This window comes from Dromaius novaehollandiae, chromosome 6, assembly GCF_036370855.1.
Source record: "Dromaius novaehollandiae isolate bDroNov1 chromosome 6, bDroNov1.hap1, whole genome shotgun sequence".
In the NCBI taxonomy this organism is placed as follows: Eukaryota; Metazoa; Chordata; class Aves; order Casuariiformes; family Dromaiidae; genus Dromaius; species Dromaius novaehollandiae.
The window spans coordinates 9,897,663-9,916,122 of NC_088103.1; the positions used below are offsets into that span (position 1 = coordinate 9,897,663).

General features: G+C 54.3%; 1 protein-coding gene across 2 annotated transcripts; it reads left to right on the forward strand.

The window, feature by feature from the left end:
• The first annotated feature begins 2,956 nt into the window (after positions 1 to 2,956).
• Positions 2,957 to 17,430, forward strand: SLC29A3 (solute carrier family 29 member 3). Of its 2 annotated transcripts, none has more exons than XM_064513625.1 (6): positions 2,957 to 3,175; positions 3,410 to 3,711; positions 9,661 to 9,743; positions 11,451 to 11,677; positions 13,185 to 13,347; positions 14,242 to 17,430. In XM_064513625.1, exons 2-6 carry the CDS (start codon positions 3,463 to 3,465, stop codon positions 14,912 to 14,914), a joined length of 1,395 nt encoding a protein of 464 aa, XP_064369695.1. In that variant the 5' UTR covers positions 2,957 to 3,175; positions 3,410 to 3,462; the 3' UTR covers positions 14,915 to 17,430. The 2 variants fall into 2 exon arrangements, with proteins under 2 accessions (XP_064369695.1, XP_064369696.1); XM_064513626.1 differs by having other exon boundaries at positions 2,958 to 3,016.
• Positions 17,431 to 18,460: the final 1,030 nt, after the last annotated feature.

Here is an 18,460-nt window from a genome sequence, read left to right on the forward strand (position 1 = left end):
CACGGGCACAGGCGGCCCCGGCAGCAGGAGGAGGTCGCTTGCGCCAGCGCTGCCGGGGTCCCTGATGCAGGAGAGCTGCGGAGATTGAGTTACGGCTTGTTTTGGATTAGTGCGGGTGGCTACGAGGCAGGAGACGGGAGGAGCGCTACAACTGCGCCTGTGTCACCCTCACGTCACCCTCGCTGCCCGTGAAGCTCTGCAGCGCTGCACTTTCTACGTGGGCCGGGTGTGAGGCTCCTGCTGCAGGTGAGGGCAAGGGATGGGGACGTGGGGGCCAGGGCTGAGCTCGGGGAGGGGGGACAGCACAGAGCAGCAACCTGCTGCCACGCTGCTCCCTTCCCTGTCCTCCACATGGATTTCTTTCCCAGGAAACGCCACCAGCAGCTGGGGCAGAGGCGGGGGGGCTCTGCCTTTGGGCTGTCTGACGAGTGCTTCAGACCGAAAAGCCCCGCTCGCAGAGCTGCTCAGAGCGAGGGAGTGCATCTTTTTCCAACATCTGCTCCTGCTTTGCTTTGTTTACTTCTTTTGCAGCCCTGAGTTCTGCTTTGCTGCGGGCTGGGGCCCAGGCCTCCCCGTTCCCTTCACCCTGCTCCTCCTCCAAAGCCCACTTTTTCCCTCTGCAAGTGGTAACCCTTTTTTTTTTTCACATTAATTCTTCTAACCTCAGCCTCCCAGGCTGCTTTCATTTGGTACTTTTTGCACTACTCTGGCTTTCCATGTGCCCTAATCTGTGGCTAGCTTCGAGCAGCTGGTGACTGATTTCATCTGATGCTGCTCCATTGAAAGACTTTGCTCTTTGCTTCCCCTTAAAATTATGCTGGCCCAAATCTGCTATGCAGTCAGGATACCGAATTCAATCCTCATGACAGCTAAAAGCGAAAAAGAAACCGCAGAAAAGAACCCGTACTTGGAACATGCGAATGTCCCCAAACCTGGCCTGACCCGGCGTGTAGATCTGCATTGCAGGCTGTCTCTGGAGCATGGGTAATATTTACTGGAGGGACTCTAGCAGCTCTGGTTGACCGCAGACTTGTGTTGTTTATCCCGGCCGGTTGTCACGGTCTCTTGTTTTGATGTGATCTGAGGCTTTTCCTGAACAGTGGATTTTTTGACATGATAGACCACAGCAGGTCAGAAATACCAGGCAAATCCCTCTGAGCTGATGGGTTACTGACTCGGATAGGCTGTGCAATCTCCTTAGGTGCTTTTCCAGTCTGGCATGTCAATGCGGATGAAAGTCCCGAGAAGAAACCTCTGGAGAGAAACCTCAGTGCTCCTCTCAAGCCCTTCCATTCCAGCACATGCCCCGTGGGTGCTGCGGCTTGGTCACGTGCTGCTTTTTGTTTGCTCACGAAGGAAGAAAAAAAAAATGAGAGCATGCAAGGGTCTTGGGTTATTTTTACATCTGGGTGGCCAAGCCCATCTGATTCGTTATCCTCAGGCCTCCGAGGAGGGTGGGACAGACGTGCGGTGCTCGGCTCTAGGTCCCAGCTGGCTGCCGTATCTGCACGCAGTGGTGCTGTCAGGAGTGGAGGTACAGGGGCCGGTGTGCCGGGCATTTGTCCCACAGCCCTGTGCATGGGTTTCAGCAAAAAGCAGAGACCAGGCCATCTCCAGTCCTTCTGCAAATAGCAGAGACCAGACCATCTCCGGTTCTGCTGAGCTGATGCATCCCCAGTGCAGGGCCCAGCTGGATCTTGGCCAAACATCCGCGGGCAGAGACATCAAACCTGCAAAATGGCACACCGCAGCAGGAGATACTCGGATGGAGAGACATAAAGTCTCGATGGAAAGAGGGGGGGTCCCTGGGCCACAAGGACTAGCCAGACCTGGCTTAATATAGCAGTGCCATGAGGGTTGTGCACATGCACTCCTAGTGCATTGGGAAGATGAATCCCACAACACAGAAGAGGCCATGGGCCTGATTTTTTGCTTTTGTTTTGCTTTGAAGAAGTGGGGATAGACACACACGAAGTGGAGGAAACAGCAAGGGAGAGACCATGTTTTCCAATGTGCAGTTACATATAGAAAAGACAGAAGTAAAAGAAACCCTTCAGTGGGGAATAAAGGAATAGCAGCATAAAAGTGTCAGCAAAACAGAAATGAACATTCCCAGGTTGGTTAAAATTATCTAGCTTGTTAGAGATGATGAAGGATAAGGGCAAACAGCTGGAAGCAGAAGCTGTAACCCCCCTAATTCCAAACCCAAGTGCAAACACCTGGCCCGGTGCGGTGTCTCCTAGGCACTGCCCCGCCGCTTGCAGCAGGATTGCAGAAAAGCTGCGCCCTAGCAAGGTGTAATTTTCCTGTGTGGTTGTCCAAGCAGCAGGGAAAATCCCTGCTCCAGAGGCAAGAAAAGGCAAAAAGGAAAGGAGGGATGGGGGAGAGGAAGGGGACTCGATACTTTCCTTAATAATCACCCTGCCTCCAGGGGGACTGTTAACATGTAACTCGCAGGGAAGCAGAGACTTTACAGCAAAGTTCGGTTTAATGGGGCGTTGCAGGAAGCGCAGCAGGGAGCGGGGAATTAATCCGCCGCTTCTCTGGAGGCTCCATCCCGAGGATGCCCTCTGCTCCCGGACGGTCGGGAAACGAGGACGTGTTCACGCTCCGGTGACTTCAACCCATGCCAGGCCGCGCCGAAAGGCCCGCTGGGCCTGGTTTCGCTATTTCTGTCTTAGTAACGCGTGGCACGATTAAAATATATATATTTTATATATATTTTTTTTTAAAGAGCCGCTCTAAGTTTAGATGGTGGGCCCTGCAGCTGCAAGGATGACTTCCCCCCCCCGTCCTCCTCCTCCTCCTCCTCCTCCTGGGAAAACTAGCGGGATGCTTCGGGGGGAGCTCCGGGCGCAGCCGCCTCCCCCGACGGGGCGGGCCGCACCGCGCCGCTTCCCCGAGCAGGCGCCGCCCGCGGGGCCGGAGCGGCGGCGGGGGCGGGGGGGGCCGGGCCGGGGCCGCCCCCGACGGGGCGGAGCGGACGGCCCGGCGCGCAGGGCCCGTGCGGCGCCCAGTGAGTGCCCGGGGGGGTGCGGAAGGGATGCGTTAAATCGCGTTTCCCTGCAAAATCTCTGTTTTCCGGCGGCCTCTTCCCTCCCCCCCCCCCGCCCCGCGGCTGTCCGGGCAGGGCCGTCGGGGCCTTTCGGGGCGCCCTGCAGAGCCGGCGGCGGAGGTGAGTCCGCGGGTGGCTTGGCAAAGCCCCACGGGGCTACGTCGGTTCAAGAGTCGCTTTGCAGCGCCCGACGGTGAAATATTCGTCGGCGCGGTGTTTTGCAGCACCCGAGGCTCCCTGCTTGTGCCGGAGGGCGAGTGAGCCCCCTGCTCGCCCAGTCCTGGGTAATCCAGCTGGCTTGCAATCACTTACGTCCCTCACCTCGTAACAGCTACTTTTGCTTTCTCCCGGCAGCGGCAGCGGAGTTGGAAGGCGGGGGACGCGGCGACCCGTCGCCCGCCGGCTCCATGCACGAGCCGGCCGCCAGCTCCCTCCTGGAAGAGGAGCCGCTGCTCGAGGAGCCGTCGCTGAACGCGTACGGCCGGCGGAAGCCCGACGACCGCCTGAATGGGGCCTACGCGATCTTTTTCATCTTGGGCATCGGCTCCCTGCTGCCCTGGAACTTTTTCATCACGGCGAAGCAGTACTGGATGTACAAGCTGCAGAACTGCTCCGGCCAGCCCGGCCCGGCGGGACAGGGAGCCTCCGACCTCCGCGTGAGTGTGCTGCCGCCGGGACCCGCGACGGCTGCCGGGACCGGCTCGTGTTTTATTGCGATACCCGTGAAAGGCGTAGGTTAGCTGGCGTGGTAAGGTATAGGCTTAAGGTGCATAGGAGAGCAGGAGGCAATGAGAGAACGATTCATTTCTCTCTGCCCAAAATGCTGTTTTTTTCCCCTGTTCTAAGGGAAAAACTGGCCAAGGAGCCTGCTTGAGCGGGAATGTTACAGGGAAAACTCACACATCCAAGAAAGGGAAAGCGTGGAGCGGGAGATCTTGCTCCTCCGAGGTCTGAAGCAAGTAAAACTGTGAGTGAACTTTAGTTATGAGAAGAGGCGGAGTGGAGCAGCGGGGTCCGTCCTCCAAAATGAGTACAAACTCCTTCGTTCGTCCTAGCTCACTTCTCGCCTTTCCCATAAGCAAGCCTGCCTTTTTTAAGGATAATTTCTACTGCATAAGGTAAAACATCTCTTTGCTCGGCTTTTTGGACTCGGAGAGCCCTCAAGCCCTGCTGGGCCCTGTGCGTCCCTCAGCTAAACTCGGCCACGGCTAATGTGTGGGCTGGGGGTTCAGCCGGGTGATAGGTAGCTCTGGGCTTCTGGCCGTACCTGGAAGAGCTGTTTTATTGCCAGCGTAGCTTTATTAGTGTGTTTTGTCATGCACAGGGGAGAAAACCGAGCAGCATCCATCTGCCTTGCTGCGGGCAACGCAGGATGGTGCCGTGGCCCCGTGGAGAGGCATCAGGCGTGCTTTAAGCATCTTCTTCCTTGCATCCAAGGGTGACGCGTGTCCTTTGGAGGCAAAAGGAGTCACGGCAGCGGGATTTTGCAAGGCTGCCAGTGGCAGGGTGTAGGCAAAGAGAGTGTGCCCCAGGGCACGTGGCTCGCAGTAGTCTCGACCCGCTAGGATGCTTTACGGCTTTTCCTTCAAGATTTGGCAGCTGTGACCAAAGTATCTGCCACGGTGATAAATACCTGGCTCTTGGCATATGGGCCAAGGAGGTTGTCACTCCTCGACTGATGGCCCAACCTTGGGGAAGCAGCTTGCTAGGGAGGGGGAATGCGAGTTGCTGGAGCGGGGGAGAGGAAGGTACGCTCCTGTTTTCTTCTAAAAAACCTCTCTTTTGGGTCTGTCTTGTCTTTGCAAGGAGTTATGGCTCAGGGGGTGTGGGTTCCTTTGTGCACAGAAAAGCCCGTGTTACTGCAAGCACCTGTGAGCAGATGGTTTCTCTTCGTGCTCTTTCCCAGACCTGGAGACTGGGAGGAGAAGTATCCCTGAGCTGCCCAGAAGTGGGCCTGGAGCCCTCTGGGCTCCCCTTGCTGGAGCAGGGTGTAGTGATCAGGGTTCTAGGCGCTTCAAGCAGAAGCGGGTTGCCTGCCCGTCTCCTAACCACGGTGGGTTAGCTGCCCCCTGTCCCGGATGGGCACAAAGCGCCAACTCAGCGAATGGCTCCCCAGGTTTCCCAAACCCTGTCCCGGGACGATCAGGCTAACCGCGGAGACGGAGCACCCTGCGGATGTGAGCTGTTAAATAACGAGCTGGAGACCGGGAGCAGCAGCTGGGCAGGGCGTGACGTGAGCCTGACGTTGGGCCAGCTCACCCAGGCTGATGCCCTGGCAGCTTTTACTAAAAACAAAAACAAAAACAAAAAAACCCTGCGACAGGTTGAAAGCTTAACGTGGAACCAAAGCCAATTTAAAACCGCAATGCCTATTAATCAAAACGAGCTCGGGGCTTGTTGCGCTGACTAGTTTTGGTGCACAGGTTGTCTGAAGCCGTCTTTGGCCGTGGGCTGGGGCTGCCGGGCGCGTTCGGCGCGGGCCCCCTCTAGCCGCGGCGTCCCGGCTGTGCGTGCCGGGGGGGTTATTTCCCCGCCATGGGGTTATTTCCCCATGCTGCCTTGGCAGAGCAGTGGTGTTTCTTTGCGGCTGGAAGAAGCGTCGCTGGCGTGAGGCTGCGTCCTGCTCTGAAGCATGCCTCTCCTCCTCCCGTTGCCCAGCTCGTTCAGGCGGTTTGGGCACTTTTTTTTTTTATTATGTAGACGCAGAGCGAGGTGCAAAGCTCACCTTTTCTCTAGTCCTGCGCTCACAGCTGTGATAATCTGAACAGGCCTCAAGCCTGCTGCTTTTTTGATGGGGGGGAGGACGGTGCTGCTGCAAAGATGCTAATTCCAGCTTTGCAAAGTTGCTGCAGGCAAAACGCGCAGGCACTGATCGAGCTGCTGGGGACGGGGCGATGGAGCGACGCGGGCCTCCCCCGCGCCTGCCAGGAGCTGTGCCGACCTCTCCCGACTTGATATGTGTTTTGCTTCCCGGCCTTCCTTTCGCTGAGTCTGTTGACTTCCTTGGTGGTGTGCCAGTATTTACGTTGCACGCTGCTGGGTGCAGCGCTTTTTTAGTTAGCTCAGTGCAGGAGCACCTGGGTCCTTCATGTTCTCGTAAAAAGCCATTAAAATACCTTTTTTTCCTTTCTTTTTTTTTTTCCTTTTTCGCGTGGGAAAAAGAGTTTGGCCACAGCAGAGAGTCTTCCAAACCGGGCTTAAAACCTGCAGGTATTTAATGGGGTTAAAGCCCTCAATGTGTCGCTGCTTCTGCGGCGGCCGTTCTGCGCCCCAGGTCGACCTGGCCTCTGAGAGGTGTGATGAGTTTGTGCAGTCTCCTGCTGGCCCGCGGTGATTGACGTTGCAGGGTTACAGCTAGGAATAAATCCATTAGTGTTGGCTCGCTTGCTCCTGGGATTTCTCAGGCTCTTGCCCAAACCCCTTTCGATGCCTCTCTGCGGTTTGGGAGAGAAATTTGTGTCCTGCTGTGCTCCGAGGACACCGCAGCCCGGGGACGCGGAGGTACCTGCAGAAGGTGCAGCAAGCCCTGGCTTGCTAGAAGTTCCTGAGCAGCTTGTGTCGGTGGCGGAGAGGTCACCGGAGAGGCGTGCGGGCAGGGAGTGCACGCTGTTAATGCTTAAATAAGTACTTTGGGGAAGGAAGAGGGCTCTTTGGTTAAGAAAATGGATTTTTACCTGTCAAAGTGGGCCATGGAGCGTTTGAACATCAAGCAAGTGGTTTGTAGGAGTCCAGTCTCTCTGCATACCTGAAAAAGAGGGAGGCAGGGGAGGCTCCCGAGCAAGTCCTGCCCAGAGCAAGCTGCGAAGCCCTGGTTTCCCAGGCCTGAAGGCTTGAAAATCCTAAACAGCAGAGGAAAAAATTGCATGCTGTTCTCACCTATGTATTTCCTTTGCATTCTGTGCTAGCACTTCGTTTGAGGCAGAATTAAGCGCTGATGGATTGGGCAACTCGATCACCACGCGTTGACTGAGAACAGCGAACTTTTCCCAGCTAAGTTGCTGATGATGCTAAAACGCTGCTAGTCTTTGGCTGTTTGCAGCGCGCAGCCCTGGTGCCTTTGGCCGTCAGTGCAGCTGATGGGACGGGCAGGGGCAGCCGCCTTTGCAGTAGGACTTTTTCCAGCCTGGACCGTTTCAGAGCTGCTCCCAGTGCCAACTTTTGGGCCGGGGAAGAGTGTTACCTGCACACTCGTCAGAGGCAGAGCTCGGCTCTCAAAAGACGCGCTTGCACCCAGCAGACTCTTCTTGGCCCGCTGCTGCTAATTTCATGCCCTGTGATCCGGGTAACGCTTCAGCGCCTTGAGCCGCTGCCATGGGCCCAAATTGCTTTTTTTAGCCCAGCGAGAGCCCAGCTGCCTCTGCCGCCGAGTTCCAGCGATTGCTGAATAACTACCGCTTTGCAAAAGCATCTTGCCAACTCGGGGCAGTGCCGGCCGACGCTGGCGACTAATTTGCTGCGGTCGTGCTTTGCCCTTGTTTGTTTTTTCAAACTGTGTGACTAACACCACATCCGCGCAGCATTGCGTTTGAGGATGCTCTGGCTAATGCTGGGTCAACAACCTCCGTTATCGGCCTCGGCTCTCGCGGCTGAGGGATGCTGGTGGCAGGAGATGGGAGGAAGGTGGGTTTGGGCGGGGAGAAGAGTCACTATTTGAGATGGGCTAAGGTCTATCGGTTAGAAACAAAGAGAAGAAACAGGTACGGAGCCTGATATTTTCCTTTGGTTAAGGCAGGGGTTGAATTTGCCATCCAGGTTCTGCTTCTGCACTGGAAAGGTTTTAGGGGTGCACACCCGAAAAGCAGCCAAAAACATTGTGCTGACACTTTCTGGATGGGATATGGTTCTGTCTGAAGCAGCATCCTTGTATTATTATGCTTTTTTCAAAAATCGAAGAATCCAGGTCATAGTCTTGTTTGGTATTTATGTTCTCCTGGCCCTTTTTTTAAACAATTGCAGTCGAAACGCATCTACTTGCCCACCCTTTTCCAGAAGGGTTTGGCTGTGAATAAGGCAGAGCAAAATTTCCCAGAGCCACTGAGTGCAATGCAGACACCTCAGTTTCTTAAATACTTTGAAAATACTTTTCTCACTGGTTGTGTGCACATGCTTGCTTAGAACAAGTGAACATTTCCTGGTGGTGCTGGGAATGCAGCATCGTTACTGAATTACTAGATATACGGCTGTACTTCTATTTGGTATAAAGCCTTATAAAACTTTTTTTCTTCCCAAAAATATTTTGGAAATATATCAAGCACCCCTGGCTTGGTTTGGGGTTTGTTTGATTTAGCTAGGTCGCTAAACCAGGCTTACTTTTCGTAGTCAACTTTGCAATTTGCTTTGTCTCCTCCCCTATAATTCACTGTGTGACGCTAGAGCTTTGAGCCTCCTGTTTCACCCAGCAGACGCGGCCAGCGTGTGCCTTCATGTCTCTGTCTACACGGACCCGCTAGGAGCGATTATTAGATTTCCTGGTGCTTACAGTGAAGCTCTTGATGGGGACGAATAAATTAACAGGCTTGTAAACAGATTAAAAGACTACATTGCAAAGCTGCAGAAATCCAACGCATAGAGAAGATGTGCCAAGTGCCGTCTAACTCTCGGACGTGACGTGCCCCATCTCTGTAGCCAGGTAGCTGCAGAAAAGGGAGCCCCGTCTCCCGTGCTGTGCGTATGGAGGCCATCCTCTTTGCAAGGGTGGTCCTAGCTGCTGGCTGAGATTCCCCGGGCGAAAAAAGAGAATTAGGTGCCTCAAAGCAGGGGAAACAGCGGAGGCCCGGTTTAACAGCATAATATGTAAAATGGATTGAAAATGTACGTGTTTGGCTGCAATCTTGGCACGGAAATCTCTGTCTTTAGTGTAGTTACTGCTTTCTGTGTCCGCCTTCGCGACGGCCTTGCCCACCTCTGTGCGAGGCAGGCTGGCGAATACTGACCGGCGTTGCAGGCAAGTTCCTCGGCTGACGTATGAGTGTGCAGAGTAAACGTGCGCCGAGTCTCGGTCTCCGTTTCATGTGCGCACAGAGGGCGACCAAGAAAACAGCTGTCCCTGTTTCGAGACCCACACTGGTTTTGCTGGAGCATCTTCTCTCCCGTGGTGTCCAAATGACTCCACGTGCAGAAGGAGAAATAGGTTTGCTAATCGTTGCGGGCTTTCGAGATGAATAGCTAGTGATACTGATGCTTTCATGCCCTGGTTTATTAAAAAAAGCGCCCTGACGGAGCTCAAGTAAGACGAAGCGGCTAAGGGGTTTGTCGGGGCACCTGAGCCAGCAGGCTTTGGGCTGCGAGTGCTCGTCGCAGCTGCAGGGGAAACTCTTGCCAAATGAAAGCAGTACGTGGCAATTCTCTCCGTACCGGCCGTGCCGTTTTGCTTCCTCAGGTGGTATTTCTGACCAAACACCGTGCTGACACGGTAAATATCGGTGACGGCCTGCAAGTTGGCTGCAGTCGCTGGACGAGCAGCGCGAAGGCGAGCGCACCACAAACGAGCTGGGAAAAGCACAGCTCAAAATCTGCAGTCCTGCAGTATGTAGGGCCTGAAATGCATGCACTCTCTGCTGCCACACGCCTCTTATCTTTTCTTCTTTTATTTTCCTTCTTTGCAGGACTTCTTTGAGAGTTACATCTCCATTGCTTCGACGGTGCCCTCGGTGCTCTGCCTGATTGGAAACTTCCTGCTTGTCAACAAGTAAGTGCTGCTGCGCTGCCGGCCACATCGCTCCGGTCCCTTCCCCGTCACCGCTGCAGCGGGAGAAAAAAGCCTTAGCTAACCTTTGGAAGCTGCGCTTTCCTCTAGCCCTCTTGAGGAAGATCCCGAGAGACTGGGGAGCGTCCCACGAGTGTTTTTGTGGCACAGCACTCGTTTTGCAGAGGCTGCTGCAGTCAGCAGTCAGATGCGATGTCCGTTAGTCTGCATGCAAGCCATGTGGCGTGTTGCACGCACATCGCGCGGAGCCGCTTGCTGACGCTGCCCCTGTCGGTGCTCAGGTGCATCGCTAAAAGGGGTCGCAGCTCCTGCCCGGCTCTTCGCGCTGCCTGCAGAAAGGTAAGGGGTGGCCAGCAAAGGTGTTATTTCCGAGAGGGCTTTCTGATTTTCCTCGGGTTGGCAAGCACGCGAGGTCTAAGGGCAGCACCCGCCCCGCGGCGTCCTCCAGGTTGGCTCACCCGTCACCGAGGAGCGTCTTATGTTCCCTTCTCGTGGTCAGGTGCTCCCTGTGGCAGGCGCAGGCAGGGAGAGCTGCAGGCTAACCAAGGCCCTGTGCAGATGTCACGTTGGTGCCGGGCACCCTGAGCACCAGGCGCTCCCCGGCCTGTCCCGACCGCAGCGGGAGGGAGCACGCGTGCGCGTGGGCACCTCTTGTGCACGTCCTTTGGGAGAGAGGGAGGAAACTGTCCTGTGCAGGCACGAGAGGTGCGTGAACGCAGGCTCCCTGAGTGATAAAAACACCCTCTTCTGTCACTGCCTTAATCACAGCAGATTGAGATTAACTGAAGTAATACGCCCTCTCCCCTGCCGAGAGCATCCGTGCGTGGAGTTAGTCGTGATTCGGTTTGCTTGCGCTGTTTTAATTGCTCCTTTGTTCTCAGCGTTAATAAATTCATCATTTAGTTGCTTGAGAAGGAAAGTCGTCCGTGTGTATGCAGGTACATGATCAGTCCTCCTAAAAACAGGCCGGTCAGGGAGCGTTAGTGTCCCCCGGGAGGGCTGTGCGGCAGGACGAACTCCATCGTGCAGGTCCTCCGGGCAGGGCTGGTCGGTTGTCCGCCTGGTCCTCACGGCTCGCTGGAGCTGGCCGAAGCGGTTACAGCCATCTGTGTGCTTAATCTCTAATCTTGATTGCTAGTTTAGCTTTCTTCCTCTTTCCTTTGCCCGAGGGTGAGCCGATAATCTCGTGTCTGTGTAATAAGTAACCTCCTCGCTCAAGCAACTGGTGACCTTGTAGCCACACGCGCGGGATTGCTTTCACCCGGCCGGCAGCGCTCCCCGGGGAGGCTTTATGGCCACCGCTGCGTGTTGCTCCTGCGGTGGGAGCATCTCCCCATTCCTGGTGGAAATAGAGACATACAGCCTGGTCGGGTTTATAGAGTCGCTAGACTGAGTCGGCTAAGCCCTGATAGACAGCGTGGAAATTGTGGAGTAGATATCCAAACGCTGTTAAGAAAAATTACTTTTTACTCCCTTCCCCGCCTTTTATTTTCTTTGGCCTTTCTCGTGGCAAAGGAGTTAGTTCATGGTGTCCTCTGCATCATCGTCCTCCCCAGCTGGCTCTCAGGCCACACTGCGGCTCTTTCTGGGCTGTGGCATCTTTTAACCGGGTTGCCTGGTGTCAAAATACGTAAAGGGAGGGGGAAGAAGTCGCAGGAGGTCCAAGGCACCCGTTGCGTTCTCCCCTAGGGTTCCTGCCGGCGTCCGCATCCTCTCCTCCCTGTTCGTGATGCTGGCCGTCTTCCTGGTGATCACGGTGCTGGTGAAGGTAGACACTTCCACCTGGACCACCCACTTCTTCGCCATCACCATCGTCTGCGTGGTGGTCGTCAGCAGCGCCTCCACCATCTTCAGCAGCAGCATGTTCGGCCTGACGAGCTGCTTCCCGATGAAGAATTCGCAGGCCTTGATCTCAGGTTCGTTTTCTTCCGCTGTGCTGAGCGGTGGTGAGGAGGAGGAGGAAACCTTCTTGCCTGCTTGATCCCTGTGTGGGCCTGTTTAGGCAGATGGGACCCTACTTTGCGTCCAGCATTTCGTGCTGCGGCCGGGTGGGATTATGTTGTGGGGTTTTCTTTGCTTGGTTGGTGGTGGGGGGGGGGTTCTCTCTCTTTTTTCTTTTTCTTTTTTTTTTTTTTTTTGCATCTGGCATTTCGTCATATGATGTTTATTTTAGAAACTTGACTTTGTCTTAAAAAAATCTTGCAGGCAAAGATAAAGGGAAGTTGCTGCATAAGAGAGAGGCTCAGTCACATGAGCTGGCTCCCTTGTTTCTGTAAATATCCCGTAAACTGCCGTACTCCCTGCAGTGAGGTGCTTAGGTCTCTTGGCAGGGACAAGGAGAGGAGCAGACCTTCACCTTCCCTCTTCTGGGGCTGAATATCCCTCAGGGCACCTGGAGCCCAAGGAATGGGTGGGATCTATGTGTTTGGTTTTTTTTTTTTTTTTTTTTTTTTTGCGCAGGGAAAGGGGAGGAGACACTGTCCCGTAGTTCCTTTGTTTGCACCTTGAGAAATCTCCAACTTTGCACTGTCTCCTCTTTTCTGTTCAGCATTTACATTCATTTCCATAAGTGATGCGGGGCACATTTGGAGCCATGAGTGATGAGCTCCCTGGAGGTTTGGCTGTTGTTGATAACATTATAAATGTGCTGTAGAACGTCTGAGAAACTGAGAGGGAAAGGGGAAAAAAATCAAGACGGAGACAGAAATGTTTTCCCCAGGCCGAGACAGGACTGTTTTAGTGAGTTTAACCCGGTGCGGGGAATCACTACATCCCCGAGATGGCTGCTCGCTTTGCAGGAGGATAAACCTGTCACTAGTGGCTGGAGCTCCCGTCTAGGGAAGCCCAGAAGAGAGGCAGCAGGATGCCCAGCGGTGGAGAGCCAGGTGTGGGTTTGGGGCAGGTTCAGACCCTCTCCTCTGCAGGACCCGGCACCTCCACGCGCAGCGTGCCATGGCTGTGTTGGAAGGAGGTGCGGAGCAATGGGGGTTTGGCTCTGCTGTAACCCCACGAATAGCCACGACACAGCTGGGCACGGCAACGGAGGTGGCTCGGTGCATGCGGCTGGGCTTTCCGGCGCAGGTGGCCTTTGAGGGCTCGCAGAGAGAGGTGGTTTGCTGGATCCGGAGATGTCCGCAGTGTCTGGGACGGGTAGAGGAGAGGCAGTAGGAGGGTGAGCTGCCGCACACAGGTGTGGGCTACGCAGGCCAGGAGATGCTCAGCAAGAGGATGCTCCTGTTCTAGGTTACGTCCCCTGCAACGTCCCCACCAAAACCTGCCTTGCTGGATATGTGAGTGCTGTGGGTTGCTCTGCCTCGTTGGTGTCTCTCCTGAGCCCTAGGCTGTACGGTGGCTTGTGCCTGGATCCATGCCACCGGCTCGGCCCCCCAGCGCTGAGCTCTAGCTCTCTCCTCCCCTCTGTAGGCCAGGCCATGGGTGGCACGGTCAGCGCCATCGCCTCCGTGATAGACTTGGCAGCGACGGCCGACGTTACCGACAGCGCCCTGGCCTACTTCCTGACGGCAGACATCTTCATCGTCATCTGCATCATGGTCTACCTCCTCCTTCCCAAGCTGGAGTACTCCAGGTACTGCCCCGGCATAACCAGGGTTGGCTTCCCACCACCTTCTGCAGGTGCCCCACAAACGCAGGCAGGAAGGGATAACCTTTTTTCTCTGCTTTGAAAGCTCTGCAGTGTGCGGAGCAGATGCCTTTCGGGGATGGGTGGCCAGAAGGACCCGCGTGCTCCGCCGGTTCCTGCCCCATCAGCCCTCCTGCCCGTGGTGTGATCCCCTCCTGGGCGTCCTGTCGGAGAGCCGAGCCCAGCACCCTCGTGCTCCGTCTCCAGCTGCCAGGAGCAGTGTCCCTGCTGCTCTGCCGACGTCTGAACTTCCCGATTCGACAGAAACCACAGACAGAAACTGCAGCGCTTGCCACAGCGTGTGCTGAGTTTCTGAAAAGCCACCATGGAGGGGGGTGACAGAAACTGCGCAAGCAGCTTCTAACGTGTCTTCCTCCAAATTTCTAGAACTAGGTCTTCAGAGAACTAAAATCTGGAAATAGCCAGCCAAATGGGTCCTGATGACGTATCTGTCTGAACTAGTGTATGACCCATATAGGTCATGTTGGTGTTGGTGACCCTAAAAACGCCTGGTCCCCCCGTGAATCACTGAGGGTGTTTCTTGGGTAAAGCTGAGTCCTGAGGCTGGGAGAAGATGAGTCCCTGGGAATCGCCTCTTCGTACAGGGGTGTGTGTAGACTCGGATGGCCAGGGCGAAGGGCTGGTGGCAGCGTCTCCCCGCCACGTAGGAGGAGGATCCCCTTCCTGGCTGGGTGGCAAGCACGAGCTGCCCAGCCTGCTGGAGCCTCCTCTTCCTCTGGCTCTGGCAGATGTCCCTGCACCCCTGGCTTCTCTCTAATTCTCGCCTTCCTCTTCATGCCCAGCTGTTGGCTAATGATTTCCCTCCTCCTCCTCTTTCAGGTACTACATGAGAAGCCACAAAGAGAGCCCCTATCTGGCAGCAGAATCGCCCAGCAGCTCTCTAGAGGACGGGTCACAAGGCAGTGTGAACAGCTCGTTTTTAGCAAAAGGGACCCGCGCTCCAGATATCCCCCCGCTCCGTCCCATCCTGAGGAAGACTGCTGTCCTGGGCTTCTGTCTCTTCTACGTCTTCTTCATCTCCATCATCGTTTTCCCTTCTCTCTCCTCCAACATAGAGTCTGTCAACAAGTCCTCCGGCAGCCCGTGGACCAACAAGTACTTTGTGCCACTCACAAGTTTCCTCCTCTACAATTTTTCGGACTGGTGTGGGAGGCAAATCACTGCCTGGATCCAGGCCCCGGGCCCGAAGAGCAAGCTGCTGCCCGCTCTCGTTCTCCTGAGGACTGTCTTGCTCCCGCTGTTCATCCTGAGCAACTACCAGCCTCGGACTCGAATCAAAACCGTGGTCTTCAACAGAGACGTGTACCCGGTGGCCTTCACCGTGCTCCTAGGACTCAGCAACGGCTACCTGGGAACGCTAGCCATCATCTACGGTCCCAAGATCATGCCGAAAGAGTTGGCCGAGGCGGCGGGGGTGGTGATGACGTTTTATATCGTGCTGGGGCTGGCGCTGGGGTCCGCCTGCTCCGTTCTCGCTGTCCACCTCATCTAGAGGAGCCGTGGAGGGCCCCGCTTGCTGCGCGTTACTACTTCGGGGTATTCTTTCTTTACGTTTCTAAAAGGCAAGGCAGGCGGTGTTTTTGGGGCAGACCCCAAACAGCACGGCCTTTGCAGCGTGGCCGGCAGCCTGCCTTAGCGCATCGGTTTGGCATCTGGGAGGAGGTCTGCTTTCAGTGAACGGGTGCTCTCTGGTCCGTTTGTGTCCCTGCATTCAAAAGGTCTCTCAGACCTTCGTCACTCAGGGAGATCTTAGATTCTGCCAGTTTCTTTAAGTCGTTTCACCCCTGTGGGAATTCAAAAAATGTTGTTGCTTTAGAGCACCACTGAAGGATCAGCGTAACGATTGCACTTACAAAGCCGTGCTGGAAGAACTGAGAGTGCAAAGGAGACGGGGAGAGACCAGCTCCTTCCCTGGTGCTCAGGAAGCACCTGAACTACCTGCTCAGAGCACCAAGGCTCTCGCCAGCCCTGGCGGCTGCGGCTCTCCTGCCCACGCCCGCACCGGCAGCCGGCCGGTCCCTGCCAGGGCCCGGGGCCACCCAAGCCCTACAACATCTCCTTTACTGTGGCTGGCGTAGCTCTGCCCTCGGGTTGTCTCACTGCCCGTGCCAGATGCATCTGGGAACCCTGAGCCGTTTGTGGACACTGACTTACTTATCGAAGGAAACCGAAACGCTAAGTAGCCTTCTGTGTTTTTGAGGTGCCTTTTATCAGTGATGAAAAAGGTCTATAAAAGCCAGGGTGAGTTATTAGAAAGGCTCTGATGTTACGCTTTCTAGGTTCGCAGTGGAAAATCGGTTAATCGAAGTAGACAGATGGCATATGGTACCCAGATGCTTTCAGAAGGATGAGCTACTGTAACACCCGAAAAGATGCCCACCCCCAAGGGGGATTGGCTTTTAAAGTCGCTTTAAACTTACGTATGCAAATGCAGCCTAGGCTAAACGCAGTTGTTGTATTTATCTTCTCAGATTACATGGATCTATGGTCTAGGAGAGGTGAACCAATAAGGAAGGACTTAATTGTATAACTTAGCATTACAGTCAGTGACTCAGGGGAAACTATCTATGGGAGATGCTTCCTTTAACTTGGCTTGGTGACTCCGAGTTATTAGAAGAATATTGAACTTTTTTTTTTCCCAAGTAGGTCATTGATTTTAATCCCAGGCCAGCAGCTTGTAGAGCAGGAGCATGGTTCTCTGCCTCTGCTTCACGGCATGCTGTGTTCATGCAGCAGCAGAAAACCAAATGAGAAAAACACCCAGCCCTTGCCCGTGAGCGAACGGCCACTGGTGCAGGGGAAGCAGGTGCTGTTTGACCGTGAGGCCCCCAAGGCCAGGAGCAAGGGGGACATCTGCAAAGAGCCAAATGCATTCGCCGAGTGGTGGAGAGACGTTTCCGTGATGGTTGTGCAAGGAAAAGGAGGTCCTTTCGGTGCTGCCAGTAAGGCGTTGACTTTAAAGATCCCCCAGCATCTCCTGCTTGGCGGCGTATTTGTCAGGAAGAGGCTAGACTTGCCGCTGAGCCCCCATTTCCCAACCTCCTCCTCTCATTAGCAAGAGGTATGGAGCGAGGAGCGGGGGCTTTCACGGAGCGCCAGCCCGCCGCTGGCTTCCATCGCTTCCTTCGGAGAATAATGCGGAGCTAGCGTTTAAGGTGACTGACAGCCGTTATTGAGACTGAGTGAAATGCAGGCTCGAGCGTGGGGTGGTTTGTTTTTTTTTTTTTCTTTTCCCTTTCCAGTGTTTAGCTTGGGCTCATTGGCAAAACACACACAATTTTGCTTTATGGGTGATTTTTAAAACATAAAGTCCAGACGTGAGCGGAAAATTTACGGGGCATGCGATACAGAGGAAAAGCTTTATGGCATGGAACTTTGCGCGGCACAGGCTCTACAGAGCCGAAATTAATATCACCCTTTGGTTAGGCTCTCAGCCTAAGAAGTCTGCTATTGCCTTATATGCAGGACCCAGCATGGCCAGTAAGGACACACAGCCGTCGCTGTGCTCTGGGCTCCATCAGTTGCTCCTGTAAAAGGCTGAAAACTCACCCCCACCCTATATCTGCAGTCAACAGCACAGGCACTAGTAATGGCATTAATATTTCTCAGTGGTTAGATACTTGCTGTGGATGCAAAGGCAGTCGCGTCTCGCCTGCAAATGTGAAACTCTTTCCAAGCTGGAAATGCCCAGGGCTGAGCGTGATGGGACGCTTCTCCCAGTGCCAACAGGCACGCGCAGGTGCCGTTTCCAGTACTTGTGTCTTCAGCTTCAAGTGGCCTCCATGGGCTTTTAAAGGGAGAAACCTTCTGCTCCGTGTTTGTTTTCCTGAACTCATAAATTTTCCCGAGGTACCAGGTATGATGGGATTCTGCTCACTTCCTGACTGCTTTGCACTTGGGCTGATCCGCTCGGTGATGTTACAAAGGGACACGGCTGATTTCCTCTGGAGACACAACCTGATGGTCTGATACGACTGCTAATAAAGATGATTCTTAATCCTGTGTAAATGCTGCTGTCTGGAGTGGAGTGATTTCTCTCAGAAGTGCACACGGGGTTTCTGTTGCTGAGATTGATGGGACAGCAGTGCTTCTTCACCCACATCTTATGCTTGGTTTCTGCCATTACTGACCATGCTTAGTGATGCTCTGGCTGGTCCCCAGTAAGTGCTATGTGTTCAGGTTACATTAGCCAGAGCCAAAGTAGTTGTTATCCTCTGAACCCCTGAATGTTCCTGTTCCAAGGAAAATTTTGGAAGGGAAATGTTTACGTACCGTCTGGAGGCTCTCTTCACTCTCTGGTAGCTCATGTGATCCTGACCTGTGTATTTTCCTCTGTTTGCATGCAGTTTTAACTTGCCTTTTGCCTTTTAGTGACCCTTCCCTTCCAAAGGATCCCAATCGCTTTCCATCCTCTGCTTCCAGAAGTTGGCCCGCAGTGCAGTCTCGTTCCAGAAATACTGCCAGAGATGAAGAAAAATTGTGTGTGTGTGTGTATATATGTATATATAATATATAAAAAAGCACGGGGCTGGCATCTGCTTTTGTGGTGGTAACTAACAACCCGTGTGATTGAGCGGTTTGACTGTCTGATGAGCAGCCTGGCAGCTGCAGGCAAAACTGCCCCTGCTAAATTTGAAAGCGGTGTCTGGCGAAGTGAAGGACACACAGGAATCCGGAATTTCTGCTTATTAGACTGGACCACTGCTTGGATGAAACGGGGTTACAGACTTGGAGAGATCACTGGCAAGGGCCGGGCGAAAGAGCTCCAAGAGAACTGCTTTGAAAGTCCAGTTATTATTTAATATCTTCAAATGACCTGGAGGTAGGTGGGGAGAGTGTACTTACTGAATTTGCAGGGAAGCAGGCAAAAAGGAATTTATCCTTTGTCTTTGATGGTATTCATCTAAGGAAGTTGGAGAATCAAGGGGAAAAATCGATACAGGTTCAAATTGGGCAAGAGAACCAGGTCCGAGTACAAAATAGGAGGCCGCTGATTAGAGCGCAGCATTACAGGAGACCGCGCTGACGGGCAGCCTGA